Source organism: Rhinolophus sinicus, chromosome 5 (genome assembly GCF_057876585.1).
Source record: "Rhinolophus sinicus isolate RSI-liver-muscle chromosome 5, RSI-T2T, whole genome shotgun sequence".
In the NCBI taxonomy this organism is placed as follows: domain Eukaryota; kingdom Metazoa; phylum Chordata; class Mammalia; order Chiroptera; family Rhinolophidae; genus Rhinolophus; species Rhinolophus sinicus.
In genome coordinates this window covers 93,047,363-93,065,680 of record NC_142505.1, presented here as the reverse complement: position 1 = coordinate 93,065,680, position 18,318 = coordinate 93,047,363, and the positions used below count along the sequence as shown (strand labels likewise).

At 37.9% G+C, this 18,318-nt stretch overlaps 2 protein-coding genes across 5 annotated transcripts in view; one reads left to right on the top strand and one right to left on the bottom strand.

Annotated features, from left to right (window-relative positions):
* GEMIN5 (gem nuclear organelle associated protein 5) overlaps positions 1–18,318 on the top strand; it is a 34,100-nt gene that overhangs the window by 2,848 nt on the left and 12,934 nt on the right. For 2 of the 4 annotated variants that reach the window (XM_074313824.2, XM_074313823.2), the window contains exons 4-16: positions 1,335–1,486; positions 1,701–1,817; positions 3,661–3,793; positions 4,709–4,874; positions 5,812–6,024; positions 7,002–7,087; positions 8,246–8,328; positions 9,504–9,637; positions 10,982–11,055; positions 11,707–11,888; positions 12,328–12,467; positions 13,933–14,104; positions 16,085–16,315. In XM_074313824.2, coding sequence (XP_074169925.2) covers positions 1,335–1,486; positions 1,701–1,817; positions 3,661–3,793; positions 4,709–4,874; positions 5,812–6,024; positions 7,002–7,087; positions 8,246–8,328; positions 9,504–9,637; positions 10,982–11,055; positions 11,707–11,888; positions 12,328–12,467; positions 13,933–14,104; positions 16,085–16,315 — 1,883 coding nt within the window. Of the gene's footprint in view, positions 1–1,334; positions 1,487–1,697; positions 1,818–3,660; positions 3,794–4,708; positions 4,875–5,811; positions 6,025–7,001; positions 7,088–8,245; positions 8,329–9,503; positions 9,638–10,981; positions 11,056–11,706; positions 11,889–12,327; positions 12,468–13,932; positions 14,105–16,084; positions 16,316–18,318 lie in introns of all 4 variants that reach the window. The other 2 variants (XM_019750409.3, XM_019750408.3) reach the window with 1 other exon arrangement.
* The window catches only part of CNOT8 (CCR4-NOT transcription complex subunit 8), a 48,271-nt gene continuing 29,962 nt past the window's right edge, over positions 10–18,318 (bottom strand). Inside the window, exon 7 of the mRNA XM_074313827.2 lies at positions 10–239. Coding sequence (XP_074169928.1) covers positions 198–239 — 42 coding nt within the window. The 3' untranslated portion in view covers positions 10–197. The remainder of the gene's footprint in view (positions 240–18,318) is intronic.

Below are 18,318 nucleotides of genomic sequence, written 5' to 3'. Positions count from 1 at the left end.
CAAACTGACCTTAAAAGACAAGCAGGAAATCACAAGAAGAGAAGAGTCTTCCAGGTAGAGGGAACGGCACAGTCAGACGTGGGGTTGAATCAGAATGATTTGTTTTCCAAGGATCTTCAAAACGGTGATTATTCCTTAAAGACTTGATCATATGACTATGAGGTTACATAACTTGGTGGTTTTCAAAGTCCATGTCTTCAAAGATGGATAAATTCTGTGATTTCATTTTTTAAATAAAGCTGTAATGAGAAAAAAAAATTTAATGAGAAAAATAAAAGTGTAATGGTATTTTTCCCTGTAAAATTATCTAGTATGTAGGAAATATAAATAGGTACACCCACTTCGGAGAGTACTTTTGCACTTTTAAGTGAAGCAAAGATATGTGTATCTCATGTACTGGCAGTTCCATTACTGGGCAACAAATCTGAAATTGTCTTAGATGTGTAGAAGAACATTAATAGCAGCATTTTTGTTTGTACTAGCTGAAAAATGGAAGTCCTTCGAAAAGAAAATGAATAAAGAAACTTGAGGTGTATTCATACAATGGAGTACTATACAACAGTATAAATGGCTGACCCGGAACTAGAGTTAGTTACGAGTGAAGAAAGCAAGATGCAGAAAAAAGGACTGGATGATATCATTTATATGAAGTTTAAAATATACAAAATAATTATGTATCTCCTTTAGGAATATATATTGAGAAGGCTAGGAATGATGTAATACAAAATTCACAAATAGCAATTTCCCTCTGGGAATGAGAGGTACAGAGGTTTGGTTAGGGTGGGCTGTATATGCAGAGGAGTTCAACTGTATTGATTTTTTTTTTTCGTGGGCTGGGTAGTCTGAAATATTTCATCACTTTTTTTAAAAAAAACCTAGTCGAATTTCTCAGTTTCTTCTGAATTCAAAAAATGACAGCCTTGGAATATCCAGATGTAGAATTGAGAGCTCTGCAGCGTTTGTGAAGTTTATAGTTAGAAAAGTAGGATCCCTTGTGAGAAGGAGTTTTCTGGGTGTATTAGGATTATTCATCTCTAATTAGAGGAATTGTTAGGCCCCTGTAAGGATGTAGAACTCAAGCACACATGCTCCACTGTTTTTAAGTTTTGTGCCAGGCAACATGTTCAGTATGACTGTTACAAGAATTGATTGTGAAGGAGAGGGTTTTTTAAAAAACCAGGAAGCATGAAATGAACACTTTAGAAAAAGGACAAAATTATTTCTTCTTCCCTTCTCCCCAACCCCCAATGTACTTAACTTTTAGAAGTGCACAATAATTCCCAAGCCAAAATGTTTAGTAGAAAACGAAATGTTTTCTGACTCTTGTTTTTCAGCTACAAGGATGGCATAGTGGTTATAATTGACATCAGTAAGAAAGGAGAAGTTATTCACAGGCTTCGAGGCCACGATGATGAGATCCACTCCATAGCCTGGTGTCCTCTGCCTGGTGAAGACTGTTTATCCATAAATCAAGAGGAAAATTCAGGTAGAGATCATTTAAGGGAGAATTCTGTACTCTTTAGAGCTAAAGGACGCATGGGTGGAATTGTATAATTTGAATTATATTTAAAATTTCAGGTTTTACAGATCAGATCTATGAAAGTGATAGCTAAGTTTTGGGAACCCTTGCAAACTAATTTTTCTTTGATACCTGCCTGTTTCATGCAAATTAAAACAAAATTCCATCTCTATCCTAGAAGAACCTGAAATTCCCAATGGGAAAGTTATAGCACAAAGTCCAGTAACAAAAGGCTGCTACTTAGCCACAGGAAGCAAAGATCAGACCATTCGAATTTGGAGCTGCTCTCGAGGCAGAGGTAAGATTGAGGTTTGATATTTCTTTTGCAATATAACCTATATGGATCTGGTAGAGGCAGAAGGTTTTTTATTCTGTCTTGGACTGAGAGAGTGTCATCTGTCAGAAAACAGTTCTTTACTTTTCTATTCAGAAACCTGTTTCCCCAGCTTTGCCTGGGCTAGAACTCTCTGTGCTTTTAACATCTGTCTTTTGGGTTGGAGATGAGGGTTTCTGATACATTCACAGAAGGGTCACTGTTTGGCATGGAGGAGAAGATGTTTGTCGTGAGACTGGAAATACTGGAACTTGGCTAGGCCTGGATCAGAGGAATGGAAAAGATCGCTCGAGCTGGAGCTTTTAATGCACAAATGCAGAATAAATAATACACACCCAATATAGAAGTTCATGTTTAAATCTGAAAGCTCCGTTTATCTAAATTGCAGACACCCTCAGTCATTCAGCTTTCTGAAGCATCTCTTTGAGCAGAATTTTTACCTTAAGAGAAAGAAACTAGGCAGAGTGGATGTTACCTGTACAGTAAAAATCAAGTCTTTCTCTCTATAGCAGTCTTCTTCCTCTACTTTATTTAAAACCACAAAAGTTTTGTCATCTTTGTCCAAATGCATTGGTGCATGTTAAAGCAAGTTAGGGCTTAGTCATTGGTAGCTAGTAGTATAATTTGGGAAAACAGAATTTTTTTAATGTTTGTGGGTGGCTTTTGGACATACTTTGGCTGATACACCCAAGTGGGAACACCACCAGGCTAAGAATCCCTCCAGAAGGATAACCTCTAACCTTACTGACAATGGTCTTCAGATTTACTGAAGCAGAATCTCTGGGAGTCGGGCTCTGGCATGTGTATTTTTCAAAGTTCCACCAGTGGTTCTGACACACAATAGGGTTTAAGAACAGCTTATTAGTCGTGTGTCAGGGGTAGAGGGACTTAACTTCCCGCAACAGGTTGACTGCCAAGTTTGTCCTCTTTGTTGGATTTCTTGCCAAACAGAAGGAATTCCACCCTCTGTCCTTCCAACTTTAGAGAATCTTGGGTTGTGTTACCATCTGGGTACTCAATTCTAGTTGGAAACTCATTTTCCCAAACTATATTCTTACTGTGTTTAAGTTGCCAAGAGAGCCTATAAAAGCTTGTTTAGCTTAAATTAGCTAGACTAGTATAACCACTATGCATAATAATGTACCATGAGAAAACAAGGTCTAAATTCTAAGTAACCATAACTAACAAACTTTTAAACCACAACTGTACAGTAGTCCCTGCTTGACCGAGGGGGATATGTTCCAAGAGCCCCAGTGGATGCTTGAAAGAGCAGATAGTACCAAACCCTATATACGATACTATGTTTTTTCCTATACATATATACCTATGGTAAAGTTTAATTTATAAATTAGGCACAGTAAGAGATTAACAACAACAATAATAGAACAATTTTTTTATAACAATATACCATAATACAAATTATATGAATGGCTTTGGAGCCATTATTAAGTAAAATCGGGGTCACTTGTACATAAGCACTGGGAAACCATGAGAGTCTATCTGATAATGTAGACGGCTACTAAGTGACTAACGGGCGTTTAACATAAACAGTATGGATACATTCGATAAAGGGATGATTCATGTCCCGGATGGATGGGCAGAGCAGGACAGCGCAAGATTTCATCATAATACTCAGAATAGTGTACAGTTTAAAATGTATGAATTGTCTACTTCTGGAATTTTCCATGTAATATTTTTGGACCGTGGTTGACTGGATAAAGGGGACTACTCTATTGTGAACTGCTAATGACGTCATGCATGTAGTTTTACTATCTTGAGTACCCATGGACTGTCTTTTAATCTGCAGGGGTGATGATTTTGAAATTGCCCTTTCTGAAGAGAAGAGGAGGGGGTATAGATCCAACTGTTAAAGAACGCCTCTGGTTGACACTCCACTGGCCCAAGGATCAGCCAACACAGCTGGTATCTAGCTCTTTTGGGTAAGGTTTTTTTTTTGGTCATGCTCTCTGACATATTTTATTTTCCCCTGTAGCCTCAGAATTAATTCCTAGGCTTCTTTTCCTAGACACGAAAAATGGAGAAAGTAATGGCTGGGGCTTACATTATGATGGGCCATTTGTAATGGAAAAGTGATGGGACAAATACCTGTGCTGTCTAATAAACAGAAAGATGGGATAAGTATAGCCCGGTGGTTAAGAGTGTGGACTCTGAAGTCAGGCAGAACGAAAGTTCAGAATCAGTCCGTGACTTACCTGCTATGTGTTCATGAGCAAGACCCTTCCCTTTTCTGAGCTTTAATTACTTCCCATGTAAAAAAGAGGAGGTTACAGTATTTCCTGTTTCTTAGGATGAATAGAGTCATTCATGAAACAAAATTGATTGAGCACCAGCTTCTAGTTACTTGAGATACGTGAATTTAACAGACAAGGCCTCTGCTTTTAAATGAAGTAATAACAGGTAAAGCAGAAAATCCCACCAAAATGTTGGTCATGGTCCTAACTCCCCCTGCTGCCCCCCCCCCCAAAAGATATATTATGTCTTAAAGCCTTTAGGGCTACACAAATGTGGTGGCATTTTCTAATAAAAGCTGTTAGGAAAATCTGTTCGAAAGGTAGTCCAGCACATTCACCTGCTCCAAAAAAACGAAAGATATAATAAAGTGCCCTTCTGATTCCTCAAGTTACTTGCATCTCTTCCCCATAGGCAGTGACTCCTTGTTTTTTGTGTGAGCTTCCAGTTATTTTGTGCATATTTCAGAATACACAGTTTTTCTCTCCTTAAAAGGACAATGAACAGAAAGTACTTTGCAACGGAGAGCCCATATTCTCTGGCCCAGAATCACTTGTTTTCAGGTTGCCTGTGAAAGAGAACTAATGCCTTTTTCTCCTTCACAGAGGTGAACTGCTGCTGTGGGATCTAACTCAGTCTTGGAGACGGAAATATACTCTCTTTAGTGCTTCATCGGAAGGGCAAAATCATTCAAGAATTGTATTTAATTTATGTCCGTTGCAAACCGAGGATGACAAACAGCTGCTGCTTTCCACATCAATGGACAGAGATGTAAGAATGGCTTGTTTTGCGTTCAGCTTTGAAGAGCAGTGATTTAGGACGTACATGAATTAGAGGGCTTTTTCAAACCAGTTCTCACACCCTACCTTGCTCCCAGTTCCAATTTCAGAGTTCCTGTTACTGATTGGCACTAAATACATTAACAGCAGAGGGGTAGGGGAAAAGTGAGGAACCACCAAGATGGCTTTTTGTTAAAGCAGGTATGATAAAGAAGAGGAGATGTGTCCATGGGAAAACATGCTTTGGCATTAAAATGTCCTTGTCCCTGAAACTAATTAAAAAAATAAATAAATAAATAAAAATTAAAAAAAATAAAAAAATAAAAAAATAAAATGTCCTTGTTTATAGCTTAGGTAGCAAAATCATCTGCTCTTGGTGAAATCTCTCTAAGAGAGAATTGGCTTTATTTAAGTCTATGACCTTACTGTTTTGCAGTTAAGCTAGGCTCATTTGATAGACATTTTCTCCCAAGTCCTTCTGTTAAACAAGTGACGATTGAAAACTTAGCACTCCTCTTCCCCTTGGTGTAAGGTATTTTGCGTTTTGAGATAGCAGCTCTGATTTTTCCACTGACCTGAGGCCATCTTCATTTTTACTTCAGTTTGCTTAAGTCACCAGTGCTCTAAATACAACAGAGTGGAAAGGCCACTGAAGTTGTGAATGGGAGGCCTGGGTTCTGGTTTAGTAATTGTATGATCCAGAATTTACTTGACATCTCTGGGAATAAATGTATTCTAAGATCCCTTGGAGTGCTACAATTTATGACTGATTTTTTTTTTCTTTCTGAGAGATGCTTTTTCTAATTCCTACTAGAGTAGTTAAATTACATTATCCTTACTCACTCTTTGAGTCCATCCTATTTGAAATGTTCTTTTTCCTGTTTCTCTGATCTTTTTTATATTTAGGCCCTAATCCTTCATCTTTTCAGGTAAAATGTTGGGACATGGCCACCCTGGAGTGCTGCTGGACCCTGCCTTCCCTTGGTGGCTTCGCCTATAGTTTGGCCTTCTCTCCTGTGGACACAGGCTGTTTGGCCATAGGCGCTGGGGATGGCATGATCCGCGTGTGGAATACAATCTCCATAAAGAACAGCTATGATGTGAAAAATTTTTGGCAGGGTGTCAAGTCCAAGGTTACAGCGGTAAGAGAGATTTGTTTGCACCTGCTATGAACTTTTTTTCAAATGAGTCGTTCTCTTTTGGAGAATACCTTTTCACTTAAATGAATTCTATAGGGAATCAAAGATTATTCAAGAGTATCTCTGAGTTTGACACAGGAAAACAGAAGGACCCTCTTTAACCAAATCCAGTATCTCTAAATTCAGAATTTAAAATTAAAGCTTCGTTTAAATCACCATGTTTTCTAATAGTAAGAAATTATTATAGAAATCATCCGGATGTGCATTCATGAAAGATACATTAAGTTATAACATAACAACATATTGGAATGATATCAAGCTATTAAAAATGACAATGCAGACCTTTACTTGATGTGGAAAGATGTTAATGATTCATGAAGAATGCAAATTATAAAATACGGAATGCAGATTACAAAAAAATATGTGTAACTTTTTTTTGTTTTTCTCCAAAGTGAGACCTCTGTGTGGCCATTTAGTATAAAAGCAATAAATGTTTGTGCTTTAAAAAGAAAACTAAATAGTACATAATTGTAGAAAGCAAAAAAAGACTTTTTCCTACTGTATCCTGCACTCTATTCCCCCACTTCCGTAATCCAGAGAACCACTGATGATAATTTGTGGTGTATCTTTCCAAATTTTGTTAATTATCAATAGAGTCATATTTTCTAAGTTGTTCTGGAATCTTTTATCCCCACTCAATGGTGTATCATCCACACTTCAATGTTAGAACCTATTTTTGTTTTTTTCAATGGTCTATTTTTGTTTATTCACAAAACATGTCTGGAAGGTACAATGTTGGCATTGGGGTGTTTTAGATGCTGAGAATCCAGGTAACTTTTATGTTGTTTTCAATACTTCTTTCAAATTCTTAATGAGAATATGTTACTTTTAAAATTAGAAGACACCAAGAGCAAGAAAGTTTTCCATGTGAATCTAAGGATTCCCTTACCAATCTGCCCCTTTCCTCGTATTTTCTGTAGCTGTGCTGGCACCCAACCAAGGAAGGCTGCTTGGCTTTTGGAACTGATGACGGGAAAGTGGGATTGTATGACACCTATTCCAGCAAGTAAGAGAAACAGTGACTTGTTTACGCCACTGACCATAACGTCAGTGATGGAGTTAATTTTGAGTTCATGAACCTGGATTTGCATCAGAACTGGCCTGGGAAACAGCTTTTAAGATTCTGGCTCTGAGACTGAGGCTTAGAACTCAGAATTTTATTTTCAAAAAAGTTTTTCAGGTCTTGGTGGTTCAGCCCATCTGACCTATGGGAAGCACTAACATTAGTATCTTCTGGTTATTATACGCTGAATAGTCAGACTAACACTAGAAAAGGTATGTAGTAGAAGGAAGTATGTTGCTGTACACATTGTTGAGCATTTAGTCTAAACGGCTTATTCGGTTTCTTTTAGCCCAAGGAATTTGGGGTTACGGTCTAGAATGATAGCAATAAATATGTCAGAGACGTGGAAGTAAGTCAACAGCTAGTTCAGTCATAGGTTCTGGAATCCTGGGATTCTAAAGTGATACAAAGAACTACTATACACTAAAGGTAATAACCACGCTGCCTTTTACTGACACATCACATATCATTAATCACCACAACCACCTTAAAAATACCGGAGACCAAGGTTTCTTTAAAAAAAAAGAAAAAAGAAGAATCAAAAACTTGAAAATCTACTTACTCTAAAATTTCATCTTAGTTTAAGAATGTGATGTTAATGACAGGGTAAACCTAAAATCACTTCTTGTCTTTTACTTGAGTAGGAGGTAGATCCATTTGCATGATGATAATACGTGCTTAGCAGGAACCTTAGTTCTGAGCCGAACAGTTTGCATCTTCTGTCTTCTGTTTTTCTCTAGGTGGGATAGCCTTTACACTGCTATAGAGCTACAGTAATATTAGAATATTTGACATTTAAGTAAAGTATAGGCAATTCAGGGAGAGATGGGAAAAATGATGTCTAACTGGCAAGAGGAGTGAGGGGGGGAGAGGAGGGCAAAGGTAAAGCGTGTTTGGGGCTTATTCATTTTGTTAGTAGATATCCTTACATGTTATGTTATTTAAGTGCTTGCTTCTTTATACTCAAGCTATTTGGAGAAGGTTACTATTGTTTTTCTCTAGTATCAGCAACTAACTTTACAATAGAGACCTTTTAGAAAACGCTCTGTTTTCCACTGTGCCTTTTTTTTTTAATCTGTTTGTAATTCCCCTTTCCCCAAGACCTCCACAGATTTCCAGCACATATCATAAGAAGACTGTGTACAGTTTAGCCTGGGGGCCACCAGTACCCCCCATGTCACTTGGTAAGTGTCTGAGCCATTCTCTAACAAATGTGAGAGAATTCTTTCTTTCAGTTTAATCCTAGGATATTCAAGTCATAAATATTCTAGTGCAGTGACTGTTTATGCAGGCTGCTATGTCCCCTGGGGTCCATGAGGGCAATCGTGGTGAGTGATAAGTTGGAAACCATTCACCCATAATAAGCCTCCCTAAACTCTAAAACTAAGAATTTCTCAAATGATCTCTTTTTGTCTTTGATTGTAGTCTGGACCCTTTCCCTCTTCTAGCCCCTCCGCCTTGTCTTTCCCTTACTCCTAAAGTGATAGCTCTTTCAGAATATCTTTTAAATGAGTGTGTTTAGCAAAAACCTTTGGTAAACATTTCTTACCCTTCTATACTGAAACATCTTTAAATTTCCATAGTAATTGCATTACATAGAGAGGACGGTATAAATTAAGAACTCCAGCAGCACTGCAATTATAGTTCATTCATTCATTCAACAAATGTTCGTTTATCCTTGGTTTGTGCCAGCCCTAGTTCTAACAGCGGTGAAAGGTAAAACTTGCCTTTACAGAGAACCACCAGAACCAGTTTCCTTCTTAAAAATCAACAAAAGAATTGCTGTAACACTAAAGAAATCACTGCTTTGAGGACAATTCCTTATATTTAGTCAAAGGAAGTCATGCAGCTCTGTATATTTAAATGTTCAAAGAATATAAAATACTTATTTCTGGAGGGAAAGGTAACTTCTCAAAAACTTTGAGAATATGTTTTGATTCCAGCTTTGGCACTCTTACTGTTTTCAATGGCAGAAGAATGTTAAAGACAAATATGTTGCATTATAAATAGTAACGTAGAATTAGCATACCCTTTTTTACTTCTTCCAGCAACTGTGTTCAGATGCAAAGAATGGTGACTTTATTCCAATGTATTAATATAATTCTTTCAAAACAACTGACAGTATGATATGGTCATACTATAGCAACAAATAGTTAAGCTGGTGAAGTGCAAAACATTCATCTTCTTTTTAAATCTGAAAAATGTTATCCTTAATTTATGTAAACTAAACATATTTGCAAAATTTGTCCACATGTGAGAACATACTTTGATCAGTAGATTGATCTAATAAACCAATTGCCATTTGCTTAAAAAAACAAAACAAAAAAACTAATAAGCTTTCTTTTCTTCTCTCACATAGGAGAAGGAGACAGACCTTCCCTCACTTTATACAGCTGTGGAGGGGAAGGGACTGTCTTACAGCATAACCCCTGGAAGCTGAGCGGAGAGGCCTTTGACATCAACAAACTCATCAGGGACACCAATTCCATCAGAGTGAGTACTTGTGGTCTGTAGTCTCCTCTGGATCTCTGGATCTTCTTCATTTCCCATCTTGCATCATAAATGCTGTTATTAGACATATCCGTTGTGCTCAGTCAGATTTCTTAGATGTTCTTTACAAACTCAGTGAATTTGTAAGTTATAACACATATCTTAGAAGTCTTGATCCTTGAGTAAAGCAAGGAACTTAACCAAAAAAGAAAATGTTCTGTCTCAATTGCAATGCTGATTTATTATAAACTTCCAGCTCTTGGATATAAAGCATCGTATTCGGGCCAGCCATTGAGGCCTTGGTTAAAAATAACATTATATGGTGTCCAAGTGCAGCTGCAAGGTATTTTGCTCAAAACAGAAGTGTCATTTAAAAAAAAAAAAAAAAATTTAGTAAAATAATTACAGATTTCCACAAAAGCTGCAAAAAATAATACAAATAATTCCTTGGCCTAGATGCCTACATTTAATCACATTTGCTTTACCCTCCTATCAATATATCTGTATGCTAGAGCTGTCTTCTGAAGTACAACCATAAATGTTGAAATGTCCTTCCTCTTTAGAATGAGCATTTTTTATTATTGCTCATAATTTTTGTCTGGCTAGCATGAAAATAACATTTAGCTATAAATTGAATTATTTTTATTGACTATTGTACTTCATTGTCTTAAATGTTACCTGAACATTAACATTCAGCAATGAATAAAAGAGACAAAATTCCTGTTTCTAATAAGCTTTCAGTTTTTATGGCAGTTGAATGTATAGATCAGAAGCTCCCACAAGGAGTTTGGGCTGGAAATAGAAATTTGGAACCCTTCACATGAATGGTTGCTGAAGAAGCTGTGGGCATGTATAAGGTGGTTTAAAGAGACAAGAAAAGAAGAGGGCCCAGGAGGCAGCCTTGGAGAACACCAATATATAGAGTTAGGGGGGGGGAAAAAGAATCTGGAAATGAAACAGAAGGGATAGGAAGAAAACGAGGGCAGAGTGTATGGTTTTTGCTAAGGAGACCATGACCCTATGTTGTCAAAACCAACAGATATGTTTCATTCTTTATTGTGGGATAAAAATCTTTTTAATGCAGTTCATTGCACAAGGTTAGACATTGTAGACATTTAGTATTTACTGGCCTCTCTTTGTCCCAATTAGGAAATTATAATTAGAATACCTGCTCTTAGTAACTCTTTGGTTAATTATATGTATTATTTACAAGAATGGCTGTTGTATAATTAGAACATTTTCAAACTCTAGGGATTTTTTTTCTCACGCTGTCATTGATTTGTAATGTAACATACGTACAGAGAGAAACCATGTTTTTAGTCAAGATTGGTTTGTTTTGCTTTCTAGTACAAATTGCCTGTACACACAGAGATCAGCTGGAAAGCAGATGGCAAAATCATAGCTCTTGGCAATGAAGATGGGTATGTGTTTGTTTCTTTAAAAAAACAACTTTGTAATTGCACATCTATTTGATCACAAGCTGGCTAATGCCATCTGTAATGTTAGTTGGGGAAGCCTAGTTGTCTTTGATATTCTGATTTATCCTTGGTTATCTGTAAATGATTCAGGAGCTCTCTGCATCTGAGAACTACAAAAGAAGTTGGATGTTTTCATTCCAAAGAAAGTATTTGCCTCCTGTTTTATGTTCAGTAATGCTCATGTCCTGCACTGAACAGCCTAAGTCTCCCTATAATTTTTTAAAGTAAGCCTAGGGAGAAGTCCTCTTTAGTCCTCACCATGCCCTCTTCCAATTCTGATCACAGTAGCATAGTCTACATTCAGCCATTGGTTCACTAATTCTTTTAGCTTCTCCTCAGCACCATCTATTACAAGAGCCCGATGAACACAACTTTCCAGAGATGGGTGTGATTTTTTTTTTTAAAGCTGAATATACTCGTTTGAGAGAGAACCTTTTGTACCTGGTTCTTTATAAGAAAGTAGCCTTTGCAGTGATAGATAGGGTTATCCTAGTCCATTTCACCTTTCCTTGACGGATGGAAGGAAGAAGATTCCTGTTTGCATTGGACTGTAAATTGATGATCCATCTTTCTTGTCTTTGTTTCTTATTCCAGATCAATAGAAATACTTCAGGTTCCCAACTTGAAACTGATCTGTACCATCCAGCAGCATCACAAGCTTGTGAATGCCATTAGCTGGCATCATGAGCATGGCAGCCAGCCAGAGCTGAGCTATCTGATGGCCTCTGGGTCCAACAATGCAGTCATTTATGTGCACAACCTAAAGACTGTCATAGGTAACTTTGGTGCCTTCCACACTGGGGGACTAGCACGTGTTCAGTTACTTTCCATTCCAATCTTTGTCCCTTTTTACTTTCTTTTCGGTATTAAAATAAATGTTATTTTTTCCTGCTTTCAAAAGTAAAGTAATATATTCCTCTTACTAAAAATAAGACAAATATTTCAAACATGACGAAAAATGTTAAGTTAGAAAGTGAAGTTCTTCCTATATCTCATCCCTCAGTAATAACCAGTGTTACTAGTTTGCTGCATGTTTTTTTAGAATGGTTATTGCTAAGTGGCTCTCCAAAAAGGTTGTTCCAGTTTATATCCCCTTCCCACCGTGTTTAAGTGTTTTCCACACACAACATACATCTTACTCCCATGTTGACTGCATCCAGTTCTTACAGTCCTGTGAGTAGGTTCTGTGGTCCTCATTCTCCCCTTGTCTTTTAGAGAGCAACCCTGAATCCCCAGTGACCATCACAGAGCCCTACAGGACCCTCTCAGGGCACACAGCCAAGATCACCAGTCTGGCGTGGAGCCCACATCATGATGGACGGCTGGTCTCTGCTTCCTATGATGGCACAGCTCAGGTACGACGACATCTGATTCTGAGGGTTCTTCACTATGTACTCTAACTCTTTCCTCTTTTCCCCCAGTTGTATACTTACCTTCTACAGAAAGGGATTTTCTAAGCTCTAGAAGGCATTTTAATTTTATTTCACATACCTGGGCCCTTGGCAAGCTAAGATTGGGGTTTTTTATTTAGATGAAAAGGAAAGCAGTACCGTATTTTGCTGTGTATAATGTGTACTTTTTTGCCCAAATTTATGAGGGGAAAATATGGATGCGCATTATACATGGGTGGTATTAATTCCATATCTATATAAATGTTTTTAATTCTTTTATTTATGCTTATGAGTTAAAAGCTTAATTCTAAACTCAATAACGATATCCATATGCAAAATAATACCCTGGAATACGATAATCGGTTTTGTTGAACTTACGACAAATTTATAATGACAAAGAGTTCTTGGCCTTCTATGATGGTAAATATTGTAAATTTGTTACCGCTACATAAAATTTCTTGTACCTGTCTCTCTTGTGTTTGTAATTATTTATTACATAAAATTTCTTGTACCATAATATGTTAAAAATAAATGCTAAAATTCCTTTACAACACACAAAACAAGTACCTAAATATAAACAAATAAAAATTTGAATTAAAAAATTAAAACAAAATATTTTTTCCCCCTGAACGTTTGGGCCAAAAACTTAGGAGCACAGTATACATGGCAAAATACAGTAATAGGAACTAGCTAAATTCTAATACTTTTTAAGATTTCATTCTGACTGTCAGTCTGATGGACTTACAAATTGATGTGAAAAGTACTCATTCCTCTTCAAACACAGAAATGGAGTCTAATAAATCATAAAAACAATTTTTTAAAAGTAGGTAAGTCAGAAATCTCCGAGTTCTGAAAAATAAAGATGAGATGCCAAGCCAGAACTATGAGGTAGGAGTTTCGGGCATCAGAACCAGAACAGACCTTAGGAACTGGGGGACTAACATCTGTGGTGGATGTCTGTCTCAAATGATGAGTTGTAATTAAGCTACCTGCACAAAGCTAAGAGCCAGCAAGGGCTGACTTCTGTGAAACAGGGACTGGTATAATTTGGGAAACAGCAAGGAAATTGATCACTTGCCCAGGTACTTGGGGACAAAAGTCTCACCTGTGAGAAGTTACAACCCCAAGTCCGCACCACACATGCAGAGGTGGGCTGAGTTAGAATTCTCTTCATGGTATCAGAATCCCCAGCAAAAAATTAACCTACGGCCCTGGTTCAGGACAGTGAAACCCACAGGGCACCACTAGTTCCCTCCAAATCAACCCCAGAGGAAACAGCATTCTCTGAAATAGAACTCCTGAGAAAAAAACTTTAAATCACAAGAGGCAATAAGTGCACAACAGTTTAAAAAAAAAAGGTTTAACTTGTACCCCTACACAGTAGAATAACCAGAAAGTGTCTATTCTCTCATGTGCCTTTTGGTTTTAGGTGTGGGATACTCTCCGGGAAGAGCCTCTATGCAATTTCCGAGGACATCGAGGTCGACTCCTTTGTGTGGTGTGGTCCCCTTTGGATCCAGACTGCATCTACTCAGGGGCAGATGACTTCTGTGTGTACAGATGGCTCACTTCCATGCAGGAACATTCTCGGCCTCCTCAGGGTCAGTGCTTGCCTACTTCCCTCTCTTCCTTCCACAGTAACTGAGCTGACCAGAGTCAAGCAAAGAAGACATTCCTGCAGGGTGGCCGCGACCCTGTGGCAAGGGTTTGGAGCCTCCCTAAGGAAGGCGGCTATGAGGGGCCTGAGGACAACACCCAATTAGTAACAAGTATACTGGCCCCCAGATCTTGATTTCCAAATACCATTTTCTGTTAAAAGGGACCAACCAGGCTTCTGGGGAAAATGGCTAATTCTAGGTTGGGACAGGAAAGATACAAGATGAGCCTAGAACATCATACCATAAAGAAAGGAAGTGTTCAAAGAACTGAGCTATATCAAAGGGACAAAAAAGCTTGTTTGAAGGGGCTCCACTAACCAAATCTAGGACAATTTGTACTTGAAAATAATTAACAGGAGAATTCTATTTCTGGCTATGAAAGATTAACAGGTACCAGACTTGCCTACCACCATAAACAGCTAGATAACTAGACAATATGTTAAACAACTAGAAATGTACCCAAAGAAATGAAAGGATATATTCATATAAATACTTGTAAAAGAATGCTCACAGCAGCTTTATCTGGAATTGCCACAAACTGGAAACAACACAAATATCGGTCAGCTGGTAAATAAACTGTGGTATGCAGCAGAATTGTACTCAGCAATAAAAAGAAAGTAACTACTGATAAACACAAAATTTGCTGAGCAAAAGAATACAGCACAAAAGACTACATACTGTAAAATTCTAATATACAATATGAAATATAATTATACATATGAAATTCTAAAACAGGCAAAACTAAACTACAGTGACAGCAAAGCCGTGATTGCCTGGGGGAGGGGGCACATCTTATTACAGAGGCATGAAGGAACATTTCGATAATGGAAATAGTTTCTATTTTTATCTGGTGGTGGGTTATGTGACTACACATCTGTCAAAATTCAGCAAAGTATTAAAAAGTGGGTACATTTTATTGTATTAAATTATACCTCAATAAAGATGACTTTAAAAAGCAAAGGATAAAGACTTAAAAAGTAACAGTAATGGAATAAAACATAAAATAGGAATTCATGAGTCCATAATGATAAAAATAAATGAATGTCTAAATAAGTGGGGAGAAGCAAAAGCTCTTTTTTACGATAGAATGACAAATAATAAGTGTAGAACGAATGATGGAATTTGAAAATTACCATTCAGCAATCATCACAGTCACAATTTTTAGTCAAGAAACATCAATGGATACTAAAACTAATGGATGCAAATACTTAGTAATTACAAAGGGAAAAACAGTTTTTCAGGGAGAAACCTGCAAGATACCCCTTTAATCAAGTGATCAAAGTAAACCAAATAATGAAAAAAACAGAAATTATGTGCTGCCTCACACATTGCACTGAAATGAACACAGCATCACTTCTGTGAATTCCAGCTAAAAATGCATAACCTTAATCTAATCTAGAGAACATCAGGCAGGCCCAGTTGAGGAAATTTGGCAAAACTGTCCTGTAATCTTCAAAAGTTTCAAGTCATGAACTCAAAGGAAAATGGAGCCTGTTCCAGGCTGAAGGAAACTAGAGAGGCAATCAGCAAGTGTAATGTGTGATTCCTTTTGCTATGAGACATTCTTGGTAAAAATGACAGAACTTGAATGAAGTGTGTGGAGTACACATGGTGATGTATCTCTTAATTTCCTCACGTTAATGGTTATGCTGTGATGATGTAGGAGAATGTCCTTGTTTGCAGGATATACACTAAAGTATTCAGGGGTAACTGGGCATGGTATTTATGATTTAATGAAATCCCAAAAGGGCTTGGTTCTGTTTGGTTAACATTTTGATAACGACAAATTCATTATGAAGGGAGGGAAAGGGTAAGAAGCTATCTAAAAAGAGAGGAATGAGGGTTTGGAGATTATCTCCTAGAGTGCTTTTAACCAAGAATGCATATTTTAGTCTACCCTTTTTTTTATTGCTATTCCTATAGGCAAGAAAAGTATTGAATTAGAGAAAAAAAGGCTGTCTCAGCCTAAGCCAAAACTCAAAAAGAAGAAAAAGCCCACCTCGAGAGCTCCCATAAAGCAGGAATTGTATGATGGGAACGAAGAAGACAGTATGAGGGAGAGTGCAGGACCTGTTGAGAATGGCAGCGTGTCCGACCAAGAGGGAGAGGAGGAAGCCCAGGGGCCAGAGTTACCCTGTGGTGTCGCCTCAGCAGGTATGTGCCCGAGTCCTGTGTCACCAACTCTCTAGGACTACATAGGCATGATCAGGACTAAGGCAGGTTCTTACTCAGTGAGAAACTGCTGTCTCTGACTTACCTGGTGGCCCAACTCCTGAACTTACGCGTGGTGGTGTTTTGGGAATGACCTTGGAAACGACAAGGTTTTGTTTTGTTTTTAAGGGTTCTTTAAGCCTCTAAGTATTAAAGAGTATTAAAGAGTATCTAGTGGATGATTGGGATGGAAATAGTGAAGTTCTGTAGAGAAAACTTATCAGCCTGGGCAGGGTAAGCCTGTGGGACAAAGCAAAGCTAGGGAATATGTACATAGAAACTTACATGGGGAAAGTTTTAACAACTTGACATTACCATCCATATACATGGAAAGAAACCACTGTCCCTTACAAATGTGTGACCTAGTAGAATCTACCACCACTCTGGAAACTTGCGAGTTTTCACCCTTCCTACTTAGGTTTGCACCTGGTTTTTTTCTATGGAAATCATTTATGAATGATGATTAGGTTCTTCCAGTCTAAGCTATTGTGGCAGTTCTCAGATTTCTCACAAAACTGTTTTACAAGGTTCCGTCACTAATTTCTAATAACGAAGTCTATTTCTAGTTTGAAGAGAAAAAAAATGTCACTATAAAATTAGCACTTTCGTTCTTTTATATATTTACCTTAAAGCTCTGATGCTTGTTACTTGTTAAAGTGAATGACTTAATAGCAAATGATATAAATAGAAGCAGTGACTCTTGTCTAATTCTAAAACAGTATTTTGATGTGACAGAATTAAAGTGGCCAAAATATGTGGTACAGAGTCATCCCTGTTCCTCTCCATCTCAAGGGGTGTGGCTATTGGACCTATAGTTTAGGTAAAGACAAAAAAGCCTAATGGATTTTTTTTTTTTTTTTTAATTTCTTTTTTAAGTGTGTTTTTCCAGGACCCATCAGCACCAAGTCAAGTAGTTGTTTCAATCTAGTTGTGGAGGGCACAGCTCTCAGTGGCCCATGTGGGGATCGAACCGGCAACCTTGGGGTTATGAGTACTGCGCTCTAACCAACTGAGCTAACTGGCCACCCCTAGTGGATTTCTTTAGGCTCATCAAAATACCTTATCACAAAATGACTGCACAAAATATCCTTTACCCCTGTATATCCACAGCTTGTTTTTTGGGTTTTTAAGTTCATGGTTGTATATGCTCAGGATTGTGACTCCGTATCACATACCCTCAATCTTTACTATTAGTAAGGCTGTTCTTTGTTTAATTAAATATGCAACTAGTACTTTGTCATAGAAACATGTAGAAAGTACTTGTCACCTGAGCAAAGTTTGGGAACTCCTGGAACTATGGTATAAAGTTGTGGAGGTGAGAAGCTTGTAACTTTTCCTTAGATCAATTAGTCAATGTTATAAGTGATAAACTTACGGAAACCTGGAACATAGGTTGTGAGGTAAGAAGAGGAGACAGGGCGGACGAGTGGCTCAGTTGGTTAGAGCATGAACTCTGGGCAACAGGGTTGCCGGTTCAATTCCCAGCAAGGCCAGCAAGGGCCAGCAAGCTTCGCTCTCCACAACTAGAATGAAGACAACAAGCTGCCACTGAGCTCCCGGGCGGCCGGATGGCTCAGTTGGTTGGAGCGCGTCCTCTCAACCACAAGGTTGTCAGTTTGACTCCCGCAAGGGATGGTAGGCTGCACCCCCTGCAACTAAGATTGAACAATGGCAACTAACTGGACTTGGAGCTGAGCTGCGCCCTTCACAACTAGATTGAAGGACAACGACTTAACTTAGAACTGATGGGTCCTGGAGAAGCACACTGTTCCCCAAGTAAATAAATAAATAAAGACGACCCATGCTTCTTTTCCAAAGGATTTTATCTCATGCTTTGAGTAATAGATCAAAATCACATCATTAAAACTGGTATAGTTCTTAATTTTTTAAAAGAACGACATTCTACATTGTTCTTATCCAAACTTTTTTCTTTTTGCCCTATGATG